General features: G+C 45.2%; 1 protein-coding gene across 2 annotated transcripts in view; it reads right to left on the bottom strand.

Annotated features, from left to right (window-relative positions):
* SPIDR (scaffold protein involved in DNA repair) overlaps positions 1 to 22195 on the bottom strand; it is a 389493-nt gene that overhangs the window by 10382 nt on the left and 356916 nt on the right. For both annotated transcript variants that reach the window (XM_058668602.1, XM_058668603.1), the window contains exons 15-16: positions 15267 to 15477; positions 14464 to 14616 (exon numbers count right to left, since the gene is read on the bottom strand). In XM_058668602.1, the coding sequence (XP_058524585.1) occupies positions 14464 to 14616; positions 15267 to 15477 (364 nt within the window). The remainder of the gene's footprint in view (positions 1 to 14463; positions 14617 to 15266; positions 15478 to 22195) is intronic.

The raw sequence follows: 22195 nt of genomic DNA, 5'->3' as shown, positions 1-22195 counted from the left end.
AGGTTTGAGGGAAGTGTCTACTGGTTACTAAGACTCCACCTCCCCTTGTAACATTTATTTTTATTTGAAAAGCAGATTTACAGAGAGAGGAAAAATAAACAGAGAGAGCGAGATCTTCCATCCACTACTTTACTCCCCAAATGGCCAGAAAGGTCAGAGTTGAGCCAGTTGAAGTCAGGAGACTGGAGCTTCCTCCAGGTCCTTCATGTGGGTGTAGGGCTCCAAAGCCTTGGGCCATCCTCCTCCACTGCTTTCCCAGGCCATAAGCAGAGAGCTGGATCATAAGTGGAGCAGTGGGGACTCAAACTGGCACCCATATGGGATGCTGGCACCACAGGTGGAGGCTTAACATACTATACCATGACACCAACTCCGTAAGATTTTTTTTTTTTTTAAAAATACACTTATTTTTATTGTAAAGTCAGATATACAGAGAGGAGAAAAGACAGAGCGAAAAATTTTCCCTCCAATGATTCACTCCCTGAGTGGCCACAACGGCCAGAGCTGAGCCAATCCAAAGCCAGGAGCTCGGAGCCTCTTCCAGGTCTCCCACATGGGTGCAGGGTCCCAAGGCTTTGTGCCGTCCTCCACTGCTTTCCCAGGCCACAAACAGGGAGCTGGATGGGAAGCAGGACCGCTGGGATTGGAACTGGTGCCCACAGAGGTTCCCAGTGCACACGCAAGGTGAAGACTTTAACCACTAGGCTACCACACCAGGTCCAAGATAGCTTTAAAAAATAACATATATATATATTTATGTATCTTGTAACCTTTAATTGTTATGGCTTAAGATTTTTTATTAAAGATTTATTTTAGGGCCCGGCGGCATGGCCTAGCAGCTAAAGTCCTCGCCTTGAACACGCCGGGATCCCATATGGGCGCCGGTTCTTATCCCGGCAGCTCCACTTCCCATCCAGCTCCCTGCTTGTGGCCTGGGAAAGCAGTCCAGGACGGCCCAAGGCTTTGAGACCCTGCCCCTGTGTGGGAGACCTTTAAGGAAGCTCCTAGCTCCTGGCTTCGGATCGGCACAGCATCAACCGTTGTGGTCACTTGGGGAGTGAATCATCGGGATGGAGGATCTTCTTCTTTATCTCTCCTCCTCTCTGTATATCCGGCTTTGTAATGACAATAAATAAATATAGGAAGATTTATTTTATTTAGCACCAGCAAATGCAGTATATTGCAAAGTTATGCCGGTGGTGTTCTTTATCTGGCATTGACAACTAACAAAAACTGCTCTCTATCCCAGCTGGTTCTAATGGAAAGGTCATTGCATTTCGACCCCCAATTCATGTTTGGGTATGAGCGAGTGATATTATGTAAGACTTCAGATAACTCATGGATTATATGGTGGCATCATTTTCCCCAAGAGACTTTTGTGTTTCCTTTGTGTCACCCATGTGTTGGTTACTCAGCGGCACATTTTTTCATGGTGTTGTAATTTGTTGTTGCGGCTGTTTTAACCCAGTTGTTGACCTTGTTTCTTGGCTTCCCACATATGGAAATGTATAGTGATGGAGTACTGGGGTTTATCATATAAAGATATGGGGGTATAATGGAACATGCATCCCTGCCTCCAGATGAAAGATGGACTGTCTGACATTGTACCACAATGTCGGGGTACACTTAAATAAGAGACTGATGCAATTATGATTCCTTATGAAGGACTACACTATTGTAACAAAATGGGAAAAATCTGATGAGGAGTGGTAGTTTGGGGGGGGGGGGAATCCCAGCCTATATGAAAATGTACCACATAATTCAAAATTCAAAATAAAAATATATTTAAAAAACCAAAAAACCAAAAAAAGTCATCTTGAATTATCTGTATAATTAGTTTTTACTAATTTCATGCATACTGAATACTAGTGCCTAGAGTCTAGTGTAACAATCATAAGGTGTGACAAAGGTGCATATTGTGTCCATCTGTGATCCTTTTAAAGTTAGGGGACATTTTCTTCCAGGAGCAGAGTTGAAAGAAGTATCTCTTGCCATTTCTATTGCTGAAGGTTGCTACTGTGAGTCCTCTGTCCACCTCTAACTTAAAGTGGCAGTGCTGGATTCAGTTATTCCAAGACTAGTTCATGTGAGAGTTCCACTTGATGTATTTCTCATAGGCTTCTTCACTCACTAGTTCATCTAGTTCTGAAGGGTTACTCAGTGCCATCTCGATCAGCCAACCATCTTCATAACAAGATTTGTTAATGAGTCCTGGGTTTTTTTGCAAGGGCTTCATTGATTTCCGTCACTTCTTCTGACAGAGGAGAGAATTCACTAGCAGCCTTCACACTTTCCAAAGCAGCAAGTTCATCTGTGCAAAATGGCCGATTCCCACAGTTCCGATGCCATTTTCTGTCACAATCCATTCATGTTTCTCTGTGATTTTATGCAGCAAGAACAGAGCTGGTTTGGTGCGCAGCATCCGGACAGCGACCCCACAGCCACCAGGGCAGAGGCAGATTGGAAAGTCAGATATACAGAGAGGAAATTCTTCCGTCCGATGACCGCAATGGCCAGAGCTGAGCTGAGCTGAAGCCAGGAGTCTGGAAGCTCCTCTTGGTCTCCCACACGGGTGCAGGGTCCCAAAGTTTTGAGCCGTCCTTGACTGCTTTCCCAGGCCACAAGCAGGGAGCTAGACTGGAAGCGGGGCTGCTGGGATTAGAACCGGCGGCCATATGGGACCGGCGCATTCAAGACAAGGACTTTAGCTGCTAGTCAACAGCACCAGGTCCGATGGCTTTTTAAAAAAGGTTCTTTCCAAGGGCAGTGCGGGCCCAGGGGCCAAGAGGTCTGCACTGATTTTCATTGTCCAACTCCAAGAAGCTGGGTCTCACCAGGCTTTCCCTTTACTTGGGACAGAGGCTGAAAGGCAGTTTGCGCACAAGACTTTTCCTGGAGCAAAGCGACACTAACGTGTGCTGATGGCATGCATTCTCGCAGAAGAGCACGGGCGTCCCCCTGTGGGTGGGTGATGCATGAGAGGGTGTTAGGCAGCTGACAGCCAAGGAAGGTTGAGGCGGCGGAAGTGATCCACCCAGGCCATGGTGTTGGGGGAATTGCTGGATGGTGTGCGTCTAAACGTGTTGCTCCTAGAGCAAGAGCAGGTGCGGACACCAGCGCCGCCGCACGGCAAAGATTCGGATTCTTTTCCTCAGAACACAGCGTGCTTTCCAACCCTCCGTGAGGCTCACAGATCAACCCATGGATGGACAGACCGGACCAGCGGCTACTACTGAGCGGAGAGGGACTGGCCAACTCGCCCGGACATGCGTGGTGTGTGAGTCCTCAGCCACCTGACACTCGTGATCAGCAGATAGCGCCCATGTCCAGTAACGACTTTCTCATGGATAAACTAGCTTTCTTGAAGCCATGTGGGATCACATGCTGAAGTCTGTGAGGACCCTGGCATCGCGCGGATGCACAGCTGACTGGTATGTGTGTGAAGGAAGGCAGCTGGCGGGGGCAGGTCTGCGCCCAGCTGCTGCCCACTGCGGGCTTTCCTGCAGATGGACCCGTCCCACCACGCCCTAACACATACACACTGATCCTTGCTGTTTTATAGCTGGGGCTTTCCTTACCCTTAGTGCCCAGCCAACTAGTTCTTATCAGCCCATCTGTGATAATTCTGTTTACACAACCTGCTCACTCACCCACAAGCCTGCAGGGCAGCAGCAGAGAGGCCAGGGAGCCTAGCAGATGTGCAGGGAATGCTACAGGGAAATGCAAGATGGCAGGGGAATTCTAACTCACACGATGGTATTTACATAATGAGAGGAGGAGTATTAGAGAAGGAATAAATGCGACAGGTGGGGCTGCATCAGGTGGATGCATGCGGTGCTGGTGTTGCAGGAGACAGTGGCTTAAATCAATCATGCCACAATGCTGGCTTTTATATTTCTTATTCTTGGTTGATCTAAGGATAATAGTTTGTTTAATTAATTAATTGCTGATATTCTTTACATAGTTAATTAGGGTAAAAAGGTTCAAGGGCTATAGGAAAGTGGGAAAGACTATTATTTCCACATTGGTTTTGTCATGTATCTGGGGTAAAGGGGGAGCTAAAAGCAGAAGCCCCACCCAATTTCCCACCCTTCCCAGGTCCGTGATGTGGGGCATGCTCCGAGGTTCTTGCTCAAGTGGTTTTGATAGTTCACCAGTTATGAATCGCTGCCAATCTTGCCACTCCAAGCATGATGAGGTCGCTGAAGAATCCACTGATTGACATAGTCCATCATAGAGTCTGTTTGCCCCGTATTTCGCTGCCAACATATAGCTGAGACAGTTGACTGACTTGTTCTGTCCTCTGTCTTTTCATGGTTAGGGTTCTGAGTCTGGCAGTTTGATTAGGGGGATCCCCAAAGAAAGTTTGTCTGAGGTATTCCCAGACCAGATTCTTGTGTGTACTTGCAAGCACAGGGCCCGGCACAGTCCATTGTCCTGATCAGCTGGTGGTTGTGATCGCTGAGTTGGTTCTGTTTTCAGACCTGTCTTCCACTGGAACCAATGGGTGTTGCAGTCCAGCCTGGTTCTGCCCAGCATACACTCGGCCCTTACATAAACCAGTGGGAGCTGCAGCCTAGTCGGAGTGACCCACAATAACCCCCTCCAGGCTTACCCCCTACCCTGGTTTGCCAGTATGTGTAGCAGACTAGTCCAGTCTGTCCCACACCCCGTTCGGCTCTCATACATGTCAATGGGCATTGAAGCCTAGTTCAGCCCAACCAGCCCGAGTATCCAGCCCACACACATGCTGTTGGGGTGCCTTTCTGTCTAGCCACCCCAGCCCCTGTCCTAGTTTTCATGCCCTCCAGTGGGAGTGGTAACCCAAGAGGGAGGAGTCCACTATTACCCTTCTAGGCCACTCCCACTCCTGGATTATGCACTCTCCAGGTGGTTCTGCAGTGTAACTTGTTTGTCCAATTTATTACTATGCTTCTACCTTGTGGCCAAGTAAAATGAATGACAGTAGTGTTACAAGGAACATGTACTATGTGTGAAGGATACCTATCTGACAATGGACTCGGACATCCAATAAAATAATTAAAATATATATAAACATAAATATTAGCATTAAATGAAAACATGTACCTAAAAAAAGGACTAAATGAGTAAAAAAAAAAATCTCAGCTGAAATGAATCAAGATACGCAAACTTGGAGACATTCCATGTTCATGCTCATGGATAAGATTAAATAGTGTTAAGATACCAGTTTTTCTTAACTTGATAAAGACTTTATTCAAGTAGGATTCATCCCTGGAATGCAGGGATGGTTCAACATTCGCAAATCCATAAATGTGATACACTACATCCAAAAACTGAAAAACAAGAATCACATGATAGTATCAATAGATGCAGAAAAAGCTTTCGACAAAATCCAACACCACTTCCTACTAAAAACCCTAACCAAGGTAGGCATAGATGGAAAAAACCACAACATAATTAAAGCCATATATGAAAAACCCAACGCCAGCATCATACTGAATGGAGAAAAGCTGGAACCCTTCCCACTGAGATCTGGAACAAGACAGGGATGTCCACTTTCTCCACTACTATTCAACATAGTCCTAGAGGTACTCGCTGAGGCCATAAGACAAGAAAAAGAAATCAGAGGAATCCAAATGGGAAACGAAGAAGTCAAACTCTCACTATATGCAGATGATATGATTCTTTATGTAGAAGAGCCAAGAGACTCAATACAGAGACTGCTAGAACTTGTACGAGAGTTTGGTAGAGTGGCAGGGTACAAAATTAATGAACAAAAATCAACAGCCATAGTGTATGCGAACAGCCCCAAGATGGAAAAAGACTTAACCAGCAAGATACCATTCAAAATAACAGAGAAAAGCATGAAATATCTAGGAATAAATCTAACCAAAAATGTAGGAGACTTATTCGAAGAAAACTACAAACTACTTAAAAAAGAAATTGAACAAGACCTCAAAAGATGGAGTAACATCCCATGCTCCTGGATAGGTAAAATCAATATCATTAAAATGTCTATACTGCCAAAAGCAATATATACATTCAACGCAATCCCAATCAAATTGCCCAAAACATTCTTCATGGAACTGGAAACAATGATCCAAAGGTTCATCTGGAAGCACAAAAAACCACGGATAGCTAGAACCATCCTGAAGAACAGGAAGTTAGCAGGGGGAATCACAGTTCCGGACCTCTGGACATACTATAGGGCAGTGGTTATCAAAACAGCGTGGTACTGGCACAAAGATAGAGAGGAAGACCAATGGAGCAGAATAGAAACACCAGAAGGAAACCCACACAGATACAGCCAAATAATCTTTGACAAAAAGACAAACGACAATCCAGGCAAATGGGAAGGTCTGTTCAATAAATGCTGTTGGGACAACTGGTTAATAGCCTGCAGAAACAAAAAAATAGATCCACATCTCTCACCATACACTAAGATCAGATCTAAATGGATAACAGATCTAAACCTACATCCAGAAACCTTCAAACTTTTGGAAGAAAATGTTGGAAACACACTGCAACACTTAGGGGTAGGCCCTCACTTCCTAAAAAAGACTCCAAATGCAGTAGAAATCGAGACCAAAATAAACAATTGGGACCTCATCAAACTAAGAAGCTTCTGTACAGCTAGAGAAACAATCAACAAAGTAAAAAGGCAACCCACAGACTGGGAGAAGATCTTCGCACACGACATAGGTGATAGAGGGCTGATCTCCAGAATATACAAAGAGCTACAAAACAACCAAAATGTCAAAACAAACAAACCACTCAAGAAATGGGCACGGGAAATGGGCAAACACTTCACAAAGGAACAAACCCAAATGGCAAATAAACATATGAAAAAATGCTCAAGTTCCCTGGCAATAAGGGAAATCCAAATTAAAACATCAATGAGGTACCACCTAACGCCAGTAAGAATGGCCCACATGAATAAAAGCACCAACAACACTTGTTGGCGAGGTTGCGGGGAAAAGGGATCCCTATTCCACTGCTGGTGGGGCTGCAGGCTGGTACAGCCTCTATGGAAATCAGTATGGAGAATATTCAAACAACTCAAATTCAACATACCGTATGATCCAGCAATAGCACTCCTAGGAATATATCCAGAACACTTGTTTTATGAGAAACCAACATGCACTCCTATGCTCATAGCAGCACAATCAGTAATTGCAAAAACATGGAAGCAACCAAAATGCCCATCAACAGAGGATTGGATAAGAAAGCTATGGTTCATCTACTCCATGGAATACTACTCAGCTATTAAAAAAAACAAAATGCAGTTCTTTGTGGCCAAATGGGCCAAACTGGAAACCATAATGCTAAGGGAAATGAGCCAATCCCAAAAGGTTAAATACCACATGTTTGCCTTAATTTAAGATGATATGATGTTATGTATAACATGTTATGTTTTGAATGCTATATGTTGTGTATAAACTAAATTGAAGTATAGGTGAGGTGGTCACAGAAGGTGGCTGGGAACTCGCATTTACTTTTAACATATTGGTTACTCATTACTATGTCAATTAATTCCATAATGATGTAAATTTTTGCTGATGGTATGTTGGAGCTTTCAATTGACTGGGATGATACTCTGCTAGCTCTGTCTTCAGCCCAGAGAGGGTATACCTAAGAAGCCGTTGAACTTGACTGGACAATAAGATGCTGGACTCTATGTTTGGTATATGCTTGCAATGGGGGAATCTCAACTGAACTTGAGCTGTGGTTATGCAACAAGGTGGAGGAATCCACCATGGTGGGAGGGTTTGGGGAGGGGTGGGAGAACCCAAGTATCTATGTAACTGTGTCACATAATACAATGTAATTAATGAAGTTAAATAATAAATAATTAAAAAAAAAGACTTTATGCACATTCAGTCAAAATGCCCTCAGTTATTTTGTGAATACTGACAAACTGATTTGGAAGTTTGTTATTTCAAAAAGACCTAGAACAGCCAAGACAATATTGAATCAGAACAAAGTTGGAGGACTGACAATACCCAACTTCAAGATATACCATAGTTACTAAAATTGAGACAAGGATGTTTTGGAAAATGACTAGGAAAAAAGATCAATGGGGCAGGACAGCAAGTGCCACACAGACCCATGTAACTATAGTAAACTGAACATTGACAGTGGAATAGATACTTCAGTGGAGAAGGATGGTCTTTTCAACAGATGGGGCGAAAACAAGACAGCCATGGGTGTCATGGATGGAGGTTTGGAAGAGTGGGAAACTTGTGTCTATGTATCTTAAATTTTTTCACAAAAACTAATTAAAAATTGTAACATATAAAACAGGAGAAAATTTAGGTGACCATGTGTTTGATGATTAGTTTTTAGCTAAAACACCAAAGACAGAATTCATGGGGGAATAAAACTGATGTGGGACTTCATTACAAACTAAACATGTGGCCATGCAAATGACACTGTTAAGAGTGAGTGGGAAAATATTTGCAAAAAGACATATCTGATGAAAGACGAGCATCTCAGCTACAGACAGAACTCCTGCAACTCCTCAGCCTCAGCGATAAGAACATTAACAATTGGGGTGGTGTCACTGGCTTAGCTGCCTTCTGCAATGAGGGGCTGGTTCGGATCCTGGCTGCTCCAGTTTTTTAAATCTTTTTTTTAATTATATTTTTGACAATCTTTACATAGTTAATTAGGGTAAAAAACGTTCAAGGGCTATAGGAACGAAAGTGGGTAAGACTATTATTTCCATATAGTTTCCTTCATATTTAAAGGGGGGGCTTTAAGGGAGAAGGCCCACCCAATTTCCCACCCTTCCCAGGTCCTGGATGTGGGGCATGCTCTGAGGTTCTTGCTCAAGTGGTTTTGATAGTTCAACAGTTATGAATCGCTGCCAATCTTGCCACTCCAAGCACGATGAGGTCGCTGAAGAATCCACTGATTGACATAGTCCATCCTAGAGTCTCTGTTTGCCCCGTATTTCGCTGCCAACATATAGCTGAGACGGTTGACTGACTTGTTCTGTCCTCTGTCTTTTCATGGTTAGGGTTCTGAGTCTGGCAGTTTGATTAGGGGGATCCCCAAAGAAAGTTTGTCTGAGGTATTCCCAGACCAGATTCTTGTGTGTACTTGCAAGCACAGGGCCCGGCACAGTCCATTGTCCTGATCAGCTGGTGGTTGTGATCGCTGAGTTGGTTCTGTTTTCAGACCTGTCTTCCACTGGAACCAATGGGTGTTGCAGTCCAGCCTGGTTCTGCCCAGCATACACTCGGCCCTTACATAAACCAGTGGGAGCTGCAGCCTAGTCGGAGTGACCCACAATAACCCCCACCAGGCCCGCCCCCCCATCCTGGTTTGCCAGTATGTGTAGCAGACTAGTCCAGTCTGTCCCACACCCCGTTCGGCTCTTGTACATGTCAATGGGCACTGAAGCTTAGTTCCATCTAACCAGCTCCACTATGCAGCCCACACACATGCTGTTGGGTATCTGTCTAGCCACCCCAGCCCCTGTCCTAGTTTTCATGCCCTCCAGTGGAAGTGGTCACCCAAGAGGGAGGAGTCCACTATTTCCCTTCTAGGCCACTCCCACTCCTGGATTATGCACTCTCCAGGTGGTTCTGTGGTTTGACTTGACAGAATTAGCCCCCAGCTGATGTTGTGGCTAAGCCCAAACAACCCTCACCCACTCTAATTTTGTTTGCACCAGTATGAATAATCAGCCCAGCCTTGCTTTTCCCTGGTCTGGTCCACATGAGGCTCCAGGTGTTGCAGCCCTGCCCAGTCTGGTCTGCCCCCATCCCAGCTCACGCTTTCCAGTGGGAGTATCCGTCCAGCAAAGGAACCACCCCTTATTCCCCTGCCGGCTCTGCCCCCTCCATTCCTGGTTCTCAAGCGTGCTGGTTGGGCGCTGCAGTCACATCCAGTACAGGTAACCTCACCTTGACATTCCGTATTGTGCACTAGTTTTTGTTGCCACCGAACCTGGTTCGACCCACACTGTTCTGGTGCTTGGATTTGCCAGTGGATAACGAGAACTGATTCAGCCTGGTCTACCCAATCCATGCCAAATGTATGCCAGTGGGAAACTTTCCATGGCCTGTTCTGGGCTGTTTCCTATCATGTTTCTTGCGCTTACATGCCAGGTCTGTGTCCTGCCAGAGGAGTTGTCCAGGCTCCTCCATCAGAACCTCTCCCAATGTCAGATTTTGCGCATACCAGGGAGTCCATGAGTCAGCCTTACTCAGTTCACCTCCTTTCCTAGCAGGAACAGTGGATTTTCCTGACTGGCCTTCAACCCAAACTGGTTCTTGTTGTTGGATGTTTCAGCCCAGCCATGGCTTGTCCATACCCACATACAGCTCACACATGGTTCAGCAGGGGTTGAGACCTTGCCTAGTCCATCCCCCATCTACCCTGGTCCTCCAGGATACCAGAGGTTGTTGGAGTCTGACCCGGCTCGGTGTATCCAATCCCAGTCCACTCTTGTGCCAAGGGAGACTACAACCGTTTCCTGATCAGAACGCAGCCCCCATTCCAGGCCACGCGCCCCTTGGTGGGAACCTCAACCCAGCTAGGGTGTCCCCTTAGCTCCTCAACTGGGCTTGTTCCCAGCCATAGATCACGTGCCTGCCAGTGGTTGCTCTGACTCAGCTTGGCTCAGCCCCTCACCTGTCCCGACTTCTGCCTTAGACACTGTGTCTTAGTGTTCTTGGCTCATGCAGACCAGTAGGTGCAAGAGCCTAGCTGGGCATGACCTATGCTCCATCCTGGTCTCTAGTTTTGCTTGTGGGCTAAGGTTTGCGCAGTTCTGCCCCGTCCACCCTGTTCCATTACCAATTGACACATTACCCAGCTGTTGGAGCTACTTTGCCCAGCTTGTCTGACCCCCAGATCTGGACCACATGTTCACCAGCGGGAGATATGACTCGCCAAGGGAGTTTCCCAAGATCATCTACTTAGTCTACTCCCAGACCCAGTTCTCATATATGCCATTGGGTTTAGGCCAGCGCCCAGTGTAGTCTGGCCTCCCATTTGGCCTTGTATGAGCTGGTGAACGTTGCAGCCTGGCCCATCCTACACCCTATTCAGGATGCACATTTGGGCGCTGCTGCCTTGACCAGTCCAGACTGTTGTGGGTTCCTTCACCTGTGATTGATGGCAGGCTCCTTGGTCACACCTAGCTTAGTCCATCACTACCCCAACCCTTGAGCTAACCAGTGGGGCTAGAATTTCCACAGGGTTTGGCCCACATAACCCTCACAGAATCTATCCCTGGATATGGTTCTCGAGTGTTAGTTAATGTAATGGCCCTGCTTAATGTGACCCTTCTCCTGATCCATCATCCTGTCAGGTATCAGCATATGATTCTGCTGGACAAGCCCCAAGCCATAGCTTTTGCATGGACTGGTATTTGGTGGTTAGCATTGTTTAGTGATTACAAGTTTTTCAAAGGAAGAGTTACTGTAATTGGGAATCTTTACAATTGATTCACGTCCTAGAAGCTCAGTGGGTTCAACCTGGAGCTACCTAAGCAGTGATTCAAAGAACCAAAACCCCAGAGCTGCCCAGCTGGGCGGCCAGCAGGCGGAGCCTGGCACCAAATGGTGCACTGGCCGCCCGGGACAGCTCACCACATGCACGTGGTGGCTGGCATCTGGGATCCAGGCATGAGACGCCCCATCCTGAGACCCACCTTGTATCCTGGCTGCTCCATTTTTGATCTGCCTGAGATAGCTGTTGTGCATCAATGTTGATGGCCTGGACACAGTACAGGTACTCAGGGAGCTGGGGAGAGGTGTCTGTCTGTACTGGGGGCTCAGTCCTCACAGCACCTGAGTGTACCTGCACTAAGTGCTCTGCCTGTACAGCCTGTGCACTCGGGAGCATGGAGTTACATATATCGTGCAAGGTATGGCTGGATACCAAGGAGCAAGTCGCCCACATGTGTTCCCCAATCAACTCTATCCCTATAAATTTTCTATTGTTCTATCACTTCCTGCCAATAGTCTCTCCTTGCTGTGCATACCAGAGTCAATGTATGGTGATGCCAGAATGGCTTTATTTAAAAATTTGGTCATATAACTGCCAAAGCATGACCCAGGGCAGAATAAGATGGAGTCAGCCTCTCCAGCTCGTCTTTTCCCATCCTTGGCTTTGCTCCTGCCCCGGCACCTGGAGGTTTCATAACTGCTCCCAGAACCTCTGTGGGTTTCGCATAAGTCCTGCCAGCTGTCTGAAACTCCACCTGACAGATCCTGGTAATCCTAAGGCCACTTGCCAAGTGTGATTACTGACTCCAGCCATTCGCCCACAGGCCTCGTGCTGCATCTGCTTTCTCCACGAGACTGGAGTGCTGGGGTGAGTACATCCTCTGACTTGATCCTCAACAAGGCTCTGGGGTGCTCCAGTTTTCCCTATTTTACAGCTGAGAAAGGGGAAGCCCCAAAGGTCCTGTGGCTTCCAGGTGCAGCCAGCTGTCCGCAGAGCCTCTGGGCTCTGTCCCCTGCCATCACTGGTACTAGCCCCAAAGTGGGGGTGCACAAAAGGAAAATTCCAGTGGGCACAACACAACAAATAAGTTCTACATCTCACAAGCAGAGAATGAAATACAGCGACTGGGAGATCACAGAGTTTTTGTTCAGCAAAAATTATACAAAGAATCAGGAACCAGTGGTGGGCAAAGGTGGAGAAAACAGGTCTTCTTAGATGTTACACTGGGAAGTGTTAATTTTTATACACTTTCTGGGAAGTTATTTAGCAGCATCTTTTGCTATTAAAGATACACAAACTTATAATGCAGCCACCTTAGAAATGCAATTTGATATTCTTCAGAAAGATTAATAGGATTACCTTATGACCCAGCACTTCCCATTGTGTGATACACAACCCAAATTTGAAAACAATGCTCAAACAAAAGCATGCCCACAAATTTTCACAACACAAGATTTCACAAGAGCCAAAAAGTTGAAACAACCTGACAGTGCACTGATAAAAGCATAAACAAAACATGGTATATCGTTGCAGTGGAACTGTAATCTGCTCTTTCGGAATGAAATTCTGATACATGTTAGTTTGTGGAGGAAACTTTGAAAAATGTTAACCATGGAAAACCACATTTTGATTTTATTCAGATCAAATATCAGGAATAGGGAAATCCATGGGACACAATGCAGTTGCATGGTTTCCTAAGACAAAAATGTGGGCGTAGGAGGGGAGGAAGGAGGGTCCTGGGGTGGCTAGAAATGGACATGGGGTTTATTTCTGTGCCCAAACTAGGATGTGGTGATGGATACATGAATATACTAAAAATACTTTACATGAGTGACTTGCAGGATATGTTATAATAATGTTATTTAAAAAATAGCCAAGTGCCTGAAATCCTCCCTTATAGAAGTCTGTCAGGGCAGATATTCTGACAATGTTACTTATTTCTCACAGCAAAGACACAGGAGTGTCCTGGATGTCCATCAGCAGAGGGCAATCTATTCAAACAAGGCAATGGGATATGAGTGTTCAACTCAAGTCAGACCCTTCTCTACCCAATTGGACAGGCATCTCGGCTAGACTATTGGTGAGGGATGCAAGTGACAGATACTGGGTAGCAAACCATCCCATCTGCACAAACTCCCTCCACAGTGCGCACATGGCTGCAGCCACCTTTCTGTGCTCGTCTGTAACTAACTCCAAGACACATATATTACTAAAACATTCCATAAAGTTAAAAAGAAGGGGTTAACACCATTCTCAGCTCCAGATTCACACATCTGACTACTGCTCAGACATCTCTGTAGACCTATCACCACCAGGCAGCATGACTGAGCAGACAGGATCCCTTCAAAGCTGCCCTGTTTCAGGGGAAAGCACTTTCACTGCCTCCTTGTCTCAGCCAAAAATTCAGTCTCTGCACACATCCTCCTAGTCCATCTGTGACCTACTTTTCCTGGGCCTGGCCAGTCAATTTCTCTAACTCTCCCAGATCCACTTCTCTCTGCTACCACTTCCACCCTAGTCTTCCACTCTACTCTGTAGGAAGGAATGAAATCCACAGACACACTCTTCACCAAGAGTTGGCCCCTCTGGCTCCATTCAGTCCCTCCCTCTGTCCAGGTACCTTCCCACCTGCTCTCAGACATGCCTGCTTACCAGCTGCCTCCTCCCAATGGTCTTAATAAGTCCTGTTCTCTGCCATCATATCGACCCAACTTGTTACCGCAAAACTTCAGGTTTCAGCCCGAGACTTTCCTGGACTTCCCAGACAAAGTGAGGGCCAGGTTGTGGCAGCTGGAAGCCTCGGAATGCTGAAGCCCAATGTCAGCTTGTGCACTGAGTGATTTAAGTCTTTTGACACAGATTTTAAGTCTCAGAGGCAAGGATTTCTTCTCATTGCATTTCTTGTATCACCAATGTCTGGAACATAGTAGGCACTTACTTGCTGAATGAATGAGTAATATAAAAGAGCATGAGATTATGAAAGCATAAACATCATTTCCAAACAGAGCTGCCTACCTTGGACACTGCAAATGGAGTTGACAGGTGTGAGGCCGTCCAATTCATCGAGCACCACGGGGCCTGACAGTTCACAGGAAGCAGCGCCAGAGGCCACACAGAGAAGGGGCTGCTGAAGCTGGAGCACAGTCCGTTCGACGCAGACAATCCGACCTGCCAACAGACACACCTAGTTATGGAAGCAGAGAGCTCTCCTGCTAGTAGAGGCTGTCTTCCCTACTGGCCTCCCATGGGTCATGGATGACAGGTACAGGAGCAGTCCCATCAGCTCCCAATGCCAGGCCATGTCCAGCAGCACATATGCTGTGCAATTTTACATCCCCAAGAACCCAGTGAGCCAGGCTGGAAAAGCACACATGTTCTTCACTCCCATTCTATATAAAAAGGATACATTCTATGATTTGTGAGATCTCAATAAAAATAAGTACAGTTCAGGCAGGATATTAGTCTGATCCTTGGAAAAAGAGGGCATCTGTGCTTATAATGTTCTAGCTTTTTGATTTGCTTTAAAAAGGGATCCAGTAAAACATAGCCCAAGGTGGCTCTTGCACTAGTCGAGGGTTGCCACCACCAGACAGCCGTGGGGTGGCTGGTGGTGTCTCTGCTGGATGTGCTGGCACTTCCACAGGTGCTGATTCTGCTCAGTGGCATTAGTGCAAGCCTGGGTGGCAAGGTGGGCCTTTCCCACCCAACAGGCTGTGGGCTTTGTGAAGGTGCTAGGATGACAGGTATCCAGGAGCTCCAAGAGCCAATCTGTGGGAAGGCACGGATCAGCTGTTGCTGGATCAAGGCTGTTGACATACCCTGGTCTTGGAGAGCGTCCCTGAAGAGCAGGTTGGGAGGGGCAGCCGCTGTAAGTGCTTCTAGGACCTCTGGGCCCAGCACACAGGAAGGTGCCACGCACACTGGCAGGGTTTTGGGAACGTGGGGGTCTCTCTCATCTGTTGCTTGCAGGGTGATATCTGTTACCAGCAGCCAAATCTCCCTTTGCTCCAGAAGAAGCAGGCTCTTCAGCTGTAGTTTGAAGATGAGGAAAGGACTATTGACTTAATCACTCTCACACTCAAAATCTGATTTGAAGATCCATAATCATAAGAGACAGTAATTAACACTAACAGTTTCAGATATCATTTCAAGAGAACTTTCAAACAAACAGTAGACTTCCTATCCTAGTTGCTGGCCCTCATTGCCAAGGCTGTGCCCTGTGTGCCCCCAAACTTACACCTGTCTACAGGACTTCTATCCCATAATAGGTCTTTTGACTTACTTAGGTAGAGTCCATTGTTCTCCTGCCCGTTTATGTATGTTATGCCATCTTCTTCCCTCCAGGTAGTGTACATTTCCCAAGAATTAGGAACAGTCACCCCTGCCCCAATCCTGGTTTTCATGCTCTCCAGTGGGAGTGGCAACTCAAGAGTGAATGGGTGCCGGTTCTAATCCTGGCAGCACCACTTCCTACCCAGCACCCTGCTTGTGGCCTGGGAAGCAGTCAAAGATGGCCCAAAGTCTTGGGACCCTGCACCCATGTGGGAGACCTGGGAGACGCTCCAGGCTCCTGGCTTTGGATTGGCTCAGCTCCGGCCATTGCGGTCACTTGGGGAGTGAATCACTGGATGGAAGAGTTTCCTCTCAGTCTCTCTTTCTCTCTGTATATCTGACTTTCTAATAAAAATAAATAAATAAATATATATGTTTTAAAAAAGGATGCATGATCTGAATTTGTCCAAGAGATAACATTAGCCAAACATAAATTGAGGAACACTTTACTAATTGGTCTACATTCTTTAAAGAAGTTCAAGGTCCGAATGAAACATAAATCTTTACACTATTAGACAAGATTTTCTACCTTTTACTATGCTTACTATGTCATGATACATTTATATAACAGAAAGTTAAGTTTGTAACTTGTATTAATGGACTATACTATTGTGGTAAAAGAGGTGGGAGAGGTGGGAAGGGAAAATGGGGGAAGGAAAATGTATCATGGAAAATAATAATAATAATAATTGATCATAAAACAAGAAAAATAAAAAAGTGTTCCACTTGAAGGAGATGAAAGAGATATGACAGTTAAGTGTATTTTATGAACCTGTATTGGGCCTTGGTGTTATTAAGGATATTTTTAGGGCAGCTGGCAAAACTAAAATACCCAAAAAATAGTACTTTAGGAAAGGCGATAATTTTCACAAAACTGTCTGAAATTGGGAGTTTTTCTGACACTCTTTAAAGATTTAAGTGCTTTTTATAAATACCCTGGGCTTGGCATATGGGCATATGGGCTCTTTCAAGTCACTGATGTATCAAAATATTCTGATTTTCTTTGAAATGAACAATAAAGTTGTCTTTCGTGTTGTGATTATGAAAAAATGATATTAACAAGAAAAATCTGTGAAAAGACACCAATTACCAATTAATGCAAAACAGTACTACCAATTTATTATGAAATTTTATTAAGAACAAGTCTATTTTTAACTGTCAAAACCTGGAAGCAACCAAGAAGTGCTTCATCCGATGAATAGACAAACAAACCATGGTACATCCAGGCAATGGGATGTCACTTGATGCTCAAAAAGAGATGACCTGTCAAACTATGAAGAGACATAGGAATAGAAAAATGTATTATTAAGCAAAAGAAGCTGGTGTGAACAGGCAGTATATGATACCAACTACATGACATGCTAGAAAAGGCAAAACTGCGCAGACAGTAACAAGCTGAGTGGTTGCCAGGGGTCTGGAGAAGGCAGAAGGAATCCACAGGGCTCACAGGACTTGGAGGGCAGAGAAGAGGTTCTGAATGGTGTTATAATGGCAAGTGTGTGTCACTTGTGCAAAGCCATGGACTGTATAACATCCAGAGTGTGCCCAGGGACTCTGGGTGATTATGTCAAGATAGGGTCACCAGTTGTTAACAAATACACCGAGAGTGAATGTTGATAATGGCAGGGATCATGCATGTGAGGTAGAGATATAAGGGAAGCTCTGTATTTTCCTTTTGATTGTGTTATGGCCTTCAAATTGCCCTAAAAAAGAAAATCTGTTTCAAAAATTCTTATACCTCTGTATAACTAGGAAAAGTACTCACAAAGGTACGGCATGGACATCTATAACAATACAACACAAACTATGCTCAACTGACTCTATTACTACTATTATTTTAAGGTTTACTTCTTATTTGAAAGGTAGAGTTACCGAAAAGACAGAGATCTTACATTTGTGTGTTTACTTCCCCTATGGTTGCAATGGTTGGGGCTGGCAGAGTTAGAGAGTGAGAGATCTTGCATCTGCTGGTGTACCCCTTTCCCCCAAAATGGCCAGAACAACCAGGGCTGGGCCAGGCCATACCAGGAGTCAGGAGCTTCCTCTGGATCTCTCATGTGGGTACTGTGGCCAAATTACTTGCACTATCCTCTGCTTTCTCAGGTGCATTAGCAGGGAGCGAGATCAGAAGTGGAACAGCACCCATGTGGGATTGTGGCATTACAGGTGGTAGTTTAATGCTATTAAGGTGTTATTAAGCATTGGTGTTGCTCAACTGATATTTTGACAGACGTGCCAAAGTAATTCAGTGGAGGAAGAACCACACATTTCATTAAAAACTTATCATGAGGAAGCCAGTCTTAAAACCTAGTGGGTAAGGCACCTTCACAGCATGGGCATCCCTTTTGGAATCCTGGTTCCAGTCACAGTGGCTCCACTTCAAGTCTAGCTCCTTGCCAAAGCATCTGGGGAGGCAGCAGAACAGAACTCATGTACTTTGGACCCTGCCACTCAGGTGGGAGACCTGGGTGGAGTTCTAGGCTCCTGGTTTTGGCTTGGCCCTGTCTCAGCTGTTGTGGCCATTGGGGAGTGAACTAGCAGATGGAAGATATGTTTCTCTGTCTCTTCAACTCTGTCACTTGACCTTTTGAATATAGAATAATATTGTTCAAAAAGCATCATGGACTCAAATGTGAAATGTGCCATTGTAAATCTACTAGGAAAGAATATAGAGGGTAGGCATTGTGGTACAGTGGGTTAACTTTTGCTTGGGATACCTGCATGCCATACTGGAGTGCCTATGATGGAGTCCAACCTCAGCGTCCATTCTAGCTTCCTGCTAATGCAGTGATGGCTCAAGTACCTGAGTCCCTGGCACCTGCATGGGAGGCCTGGATAGATATCCTGACTCAGCTCTCAATGTTCTGAAATAAATCTGCAAATAGAAAATCTCTTTCAACTTAAAACACACACACACCACATAAACCTTGGGAGCTGACAGTAAGCAGAGAGATTTGTGTTAGACTTGACAACAAAAAGGTTATCTGTCAGAGGAAATTGTGGTAATTTTCAACCACATTAAAATGAAAAATTTCTGCTCTGCAAAAAGCTATTAAAAGAACAAAAATATTATTTGCAAACCCTAAGAAAATATTCACAAATGACAAATCCAACTAAAGCTTTACATTTAGAATACAGAAAGAACTTAAAAAAATCAACAACACTGGAACCGATGGGTGTTTGCAGTCCAGCCTGGTTCTGCCCATCATATGGAAACAGAGCCAGCCCAGCAACTGCAACCACCAGCTGATCGGGGCGATGGACTGTGCTGGGCCTGGTTCTTGCTAGCGCATACAAGAGTCTGGTCTGGGAACACCTCAGACAAAGTTTCTTTGGGGATCCCTCCAATCGAGCTTTCGGACTCAGAACGCTAACCATCAAATGACAGAGGACAGAACAGGTCAATCAACCACCTCAGGTATGTGTTGGCAATGAAAATACTGGACAAATGGAGACTATATGGTGGACTATATCAATTAGTGGACTCTCCAATGACCGCATCGTGCTTGGAGTGGTGAGAGTGGCAGCGGTTCAGATCTGTTGAACTATCAAAACCGCTCTGCTGGCTCTACCTTCAGACCAGAGATGGTCTCCCCAAGAAACTGATGACATATCTTGACAATAAGATGCTGGACTTTTTGCCCGGTAGATGCTTGCAATGAAAGAATCTCAACTGAATTTGAACTGTGGTAATGCACCAAGGTGGAGGAATCCACCATTGGGGGGGCTTGGGGGTGGGGGGAATCCCAGTGCCTATAAAACCGTGTCACATAATGCACTGTAATCAATATAAAAAATTCTAATTAAAAAATAAGTTATATAAAAAAAGAACATTGCACTAAAAAATAGAAAACAAATTAAAAAAATTTGAAAAAAGAAAAAAATCAACAAATTGATGAGTAGTCGAATTAGAAAATGGGAAAAAAAAGACGAGATCAGACATTTTCATCAAACAAATACATGAGAAGATGTGTAACACCATTAATCTCTGAATCAGTCTTCAGAGAAATAAATATGTTAATCAAAAAAAACCAGTTTTTAAAGGATTTATTATGAGTTGATCTGTGTCTCCAAAACAGATCTGTTGAAGTCTTACATGGAGGACCCTGGAATGTGATCTCTTTGGACACAGGGTCTTTGCAGATTTAATTAAGTAACCACAAAGACATTGGGGGGATCCCCTGCTGTGTCTGGGATCTTTGAAATGAGGAAATTTGGACACAGACATTTGGGATGACAGCGAAGACAGTAGGGAGCAGACGGCCACATGCACTACCAGCAAAGTGCAGAGGATGGGCGAGGCAGGAAGGACCACCTCCCGGGGATCCCTCAGACAGCCCAGCTCTGTCTCATCTGGATCATAGATTTCTGGCCTCTAGAAGAGGCAGGGAAAGCACCTCTGTTGTCTGAATCTCTGGGTCTGTGGTACTTTGTTACAGTGAACTGGTATAGATACATACTGCTCGGCTGCTCTGTAATCATCATAAAGTGTCCTACTGTAACCACTGAGAACGCACAGTGCTGCAGGATTAGGACAGGGAAGAGAGCAGGTGTGGTTACAAGGGGAATACAAGGGAATCTTTGATGGCACAGCTGAGAACATAGACTGAGGTGGTTGTAATGTAAGGCGGTGTGTAAACACATCGCAAAAGTCTGCATGCACAGCACGTGCTAGAATACACACATGCAAGTCCAACTATGACTTGTCTCCCTGAATTGTGCGGTGTCATTGGCTCAATGGTGTGCTGTGGGTACCGTGTGTGTGGGATGCTGACAAGGGGAGGGTGCACTGGATCTACTCAGAGATTCCTGTACAATCTACTGTGAGTCTGAAATTGTCTGAAAATAAAAGTCAAATACACACAATCATGTACATATATAACAACAGAACAAACAAGCAATCCTTTCTTTCACTTTCATGGCTTAGTCATTAATAGAGTAGAAATACTACCAGGCTTTCTCTGATGACTCAGGATCTGGCAGTGACTCAAGCCAGACCTCACTCGCAGAAAGTGCAGGTGACCCGTCTAGCCATGCACAGGCCCCAGGATTTAAGCCCTGTTTTAATTTCTCCCTGTGAAGAGTGGTTTCTGATGATTTTATTTTCCATAAAAGTAGAACACGAAGTTAGTGGGACACGGAATTTTTTCTCCTGGGTTCAGATCTTTGACTTTTCTAACTATAGGAGCACTAGGTTTCCAGTACACCCACCCAAACAGCCACGCTCATGGTGGAGGCCTGTTTTCCATTCAAAACAGATCAGTGTATTTTACTGGCCTGCTAAGGCAGGGCCTCTCCATCCAGCAAGAGAGATAACTCAGTTTGTCATTATCTACCCCTACACTCCCTATCCATGTGGGTTTGATGTGAGTGTTTAACACCTGATTTCTTTCCTCCCAGGCTTTAGTCTCAGTGGGAAGGCTGTGGACAGAAGCATGTTCTGTACCAGACATACACCTGCCATTCACCTCCTGAAAGCACTGCTGTGCCCGCAGCACCTGGCACCTGCACAATGAACCAACACTGGCCCCCTTAGCAAGCATCCACAAAGGAAGGATAGGAATGAGCCAGATGCTGAGTGTGTCTCCACACCAGGACCATTCTTCAGGTGGGTGGAAAAGCATGAAGTCAGCTTTTGGTTTTTCTCAGATTTGGAAAATGCGAGATATACTATGTGTCTAAGCCTTATTCCCACAAGGCATGTCCCTTCTCTGTAGAGCCAGGCACTAGAATACTTGCAAAGAATCCCATGAGTGCCTTGTAAACTATGGGGTCAACAAGCTCTGACCTGCGAACTTATAGTCAGCAAGCTGTGACCTGCAATCAGGCTTGCAAGTTAAACTGTAGCCTGTAAGCTGAGTGTACTTTCCACATTTGTTTAAGGTTTTTACATTTTAAATGGCTGAGAAAAAAGATGAATGTTTTGTGAAAATTATACGAAATTCAAATTTCAGTGTCCACAATAAGGGTTTAGGAAGAGAACCCTGGTTACTTGCTTTTGAATTACAAAATGGCTGTGTTCATACTGTAAGGTGGAGCTAAGTCATTGCCACAGAGGCCATAGGGCCTGAGAAGCCCAAGGTTTTAAGTATCTGCCTTGTTGTAGGAGCTGCCTGCCTAGTCCTGACAGAGATGCAGGGTACGCTGACGTAACATACTTGTGTTCACACAGGCTTGATATTTGCATGAATGCAAATCACTACCAACTCAGAATTTAAGACTCCTACTCATGCTACTGTTTTTCTGCTGCCTGTGGATGATCAGAGAAATGTAAAGGATTTGTTCATGACAGATGCACACAGAAAATCACTGCAAAATACTTATGTAGTTGGGAAAGGCTCCCCAGCCAAGTGGCTGAACTCTGCTGTGTGTAAGTAGGCACAGTCTGGTTAAAAGACAGTCAGTGGTTCCCCAC

The sequence above is a fragment of the Ochotona princeps genome, chromosome 9 (genome assembly GCF_030435755.1).
Source record: "Ochotona princeps isolate mOchPri1 chromosome 9, mOchPri1.hap1, whole genome shotgun sequence".
In the NCBI taxonomy this organism is placed as follows: Eukaryota; Metazoa; Chordata; class Mammalia; order Lagomorpha; family Ochotonidae; genus Ochotona; species Ochotona princeps.
Note: the sequence above shows the minus strand (reverse complement) of the source record. Positions and strands in the feature narration are given on the sequence as shown.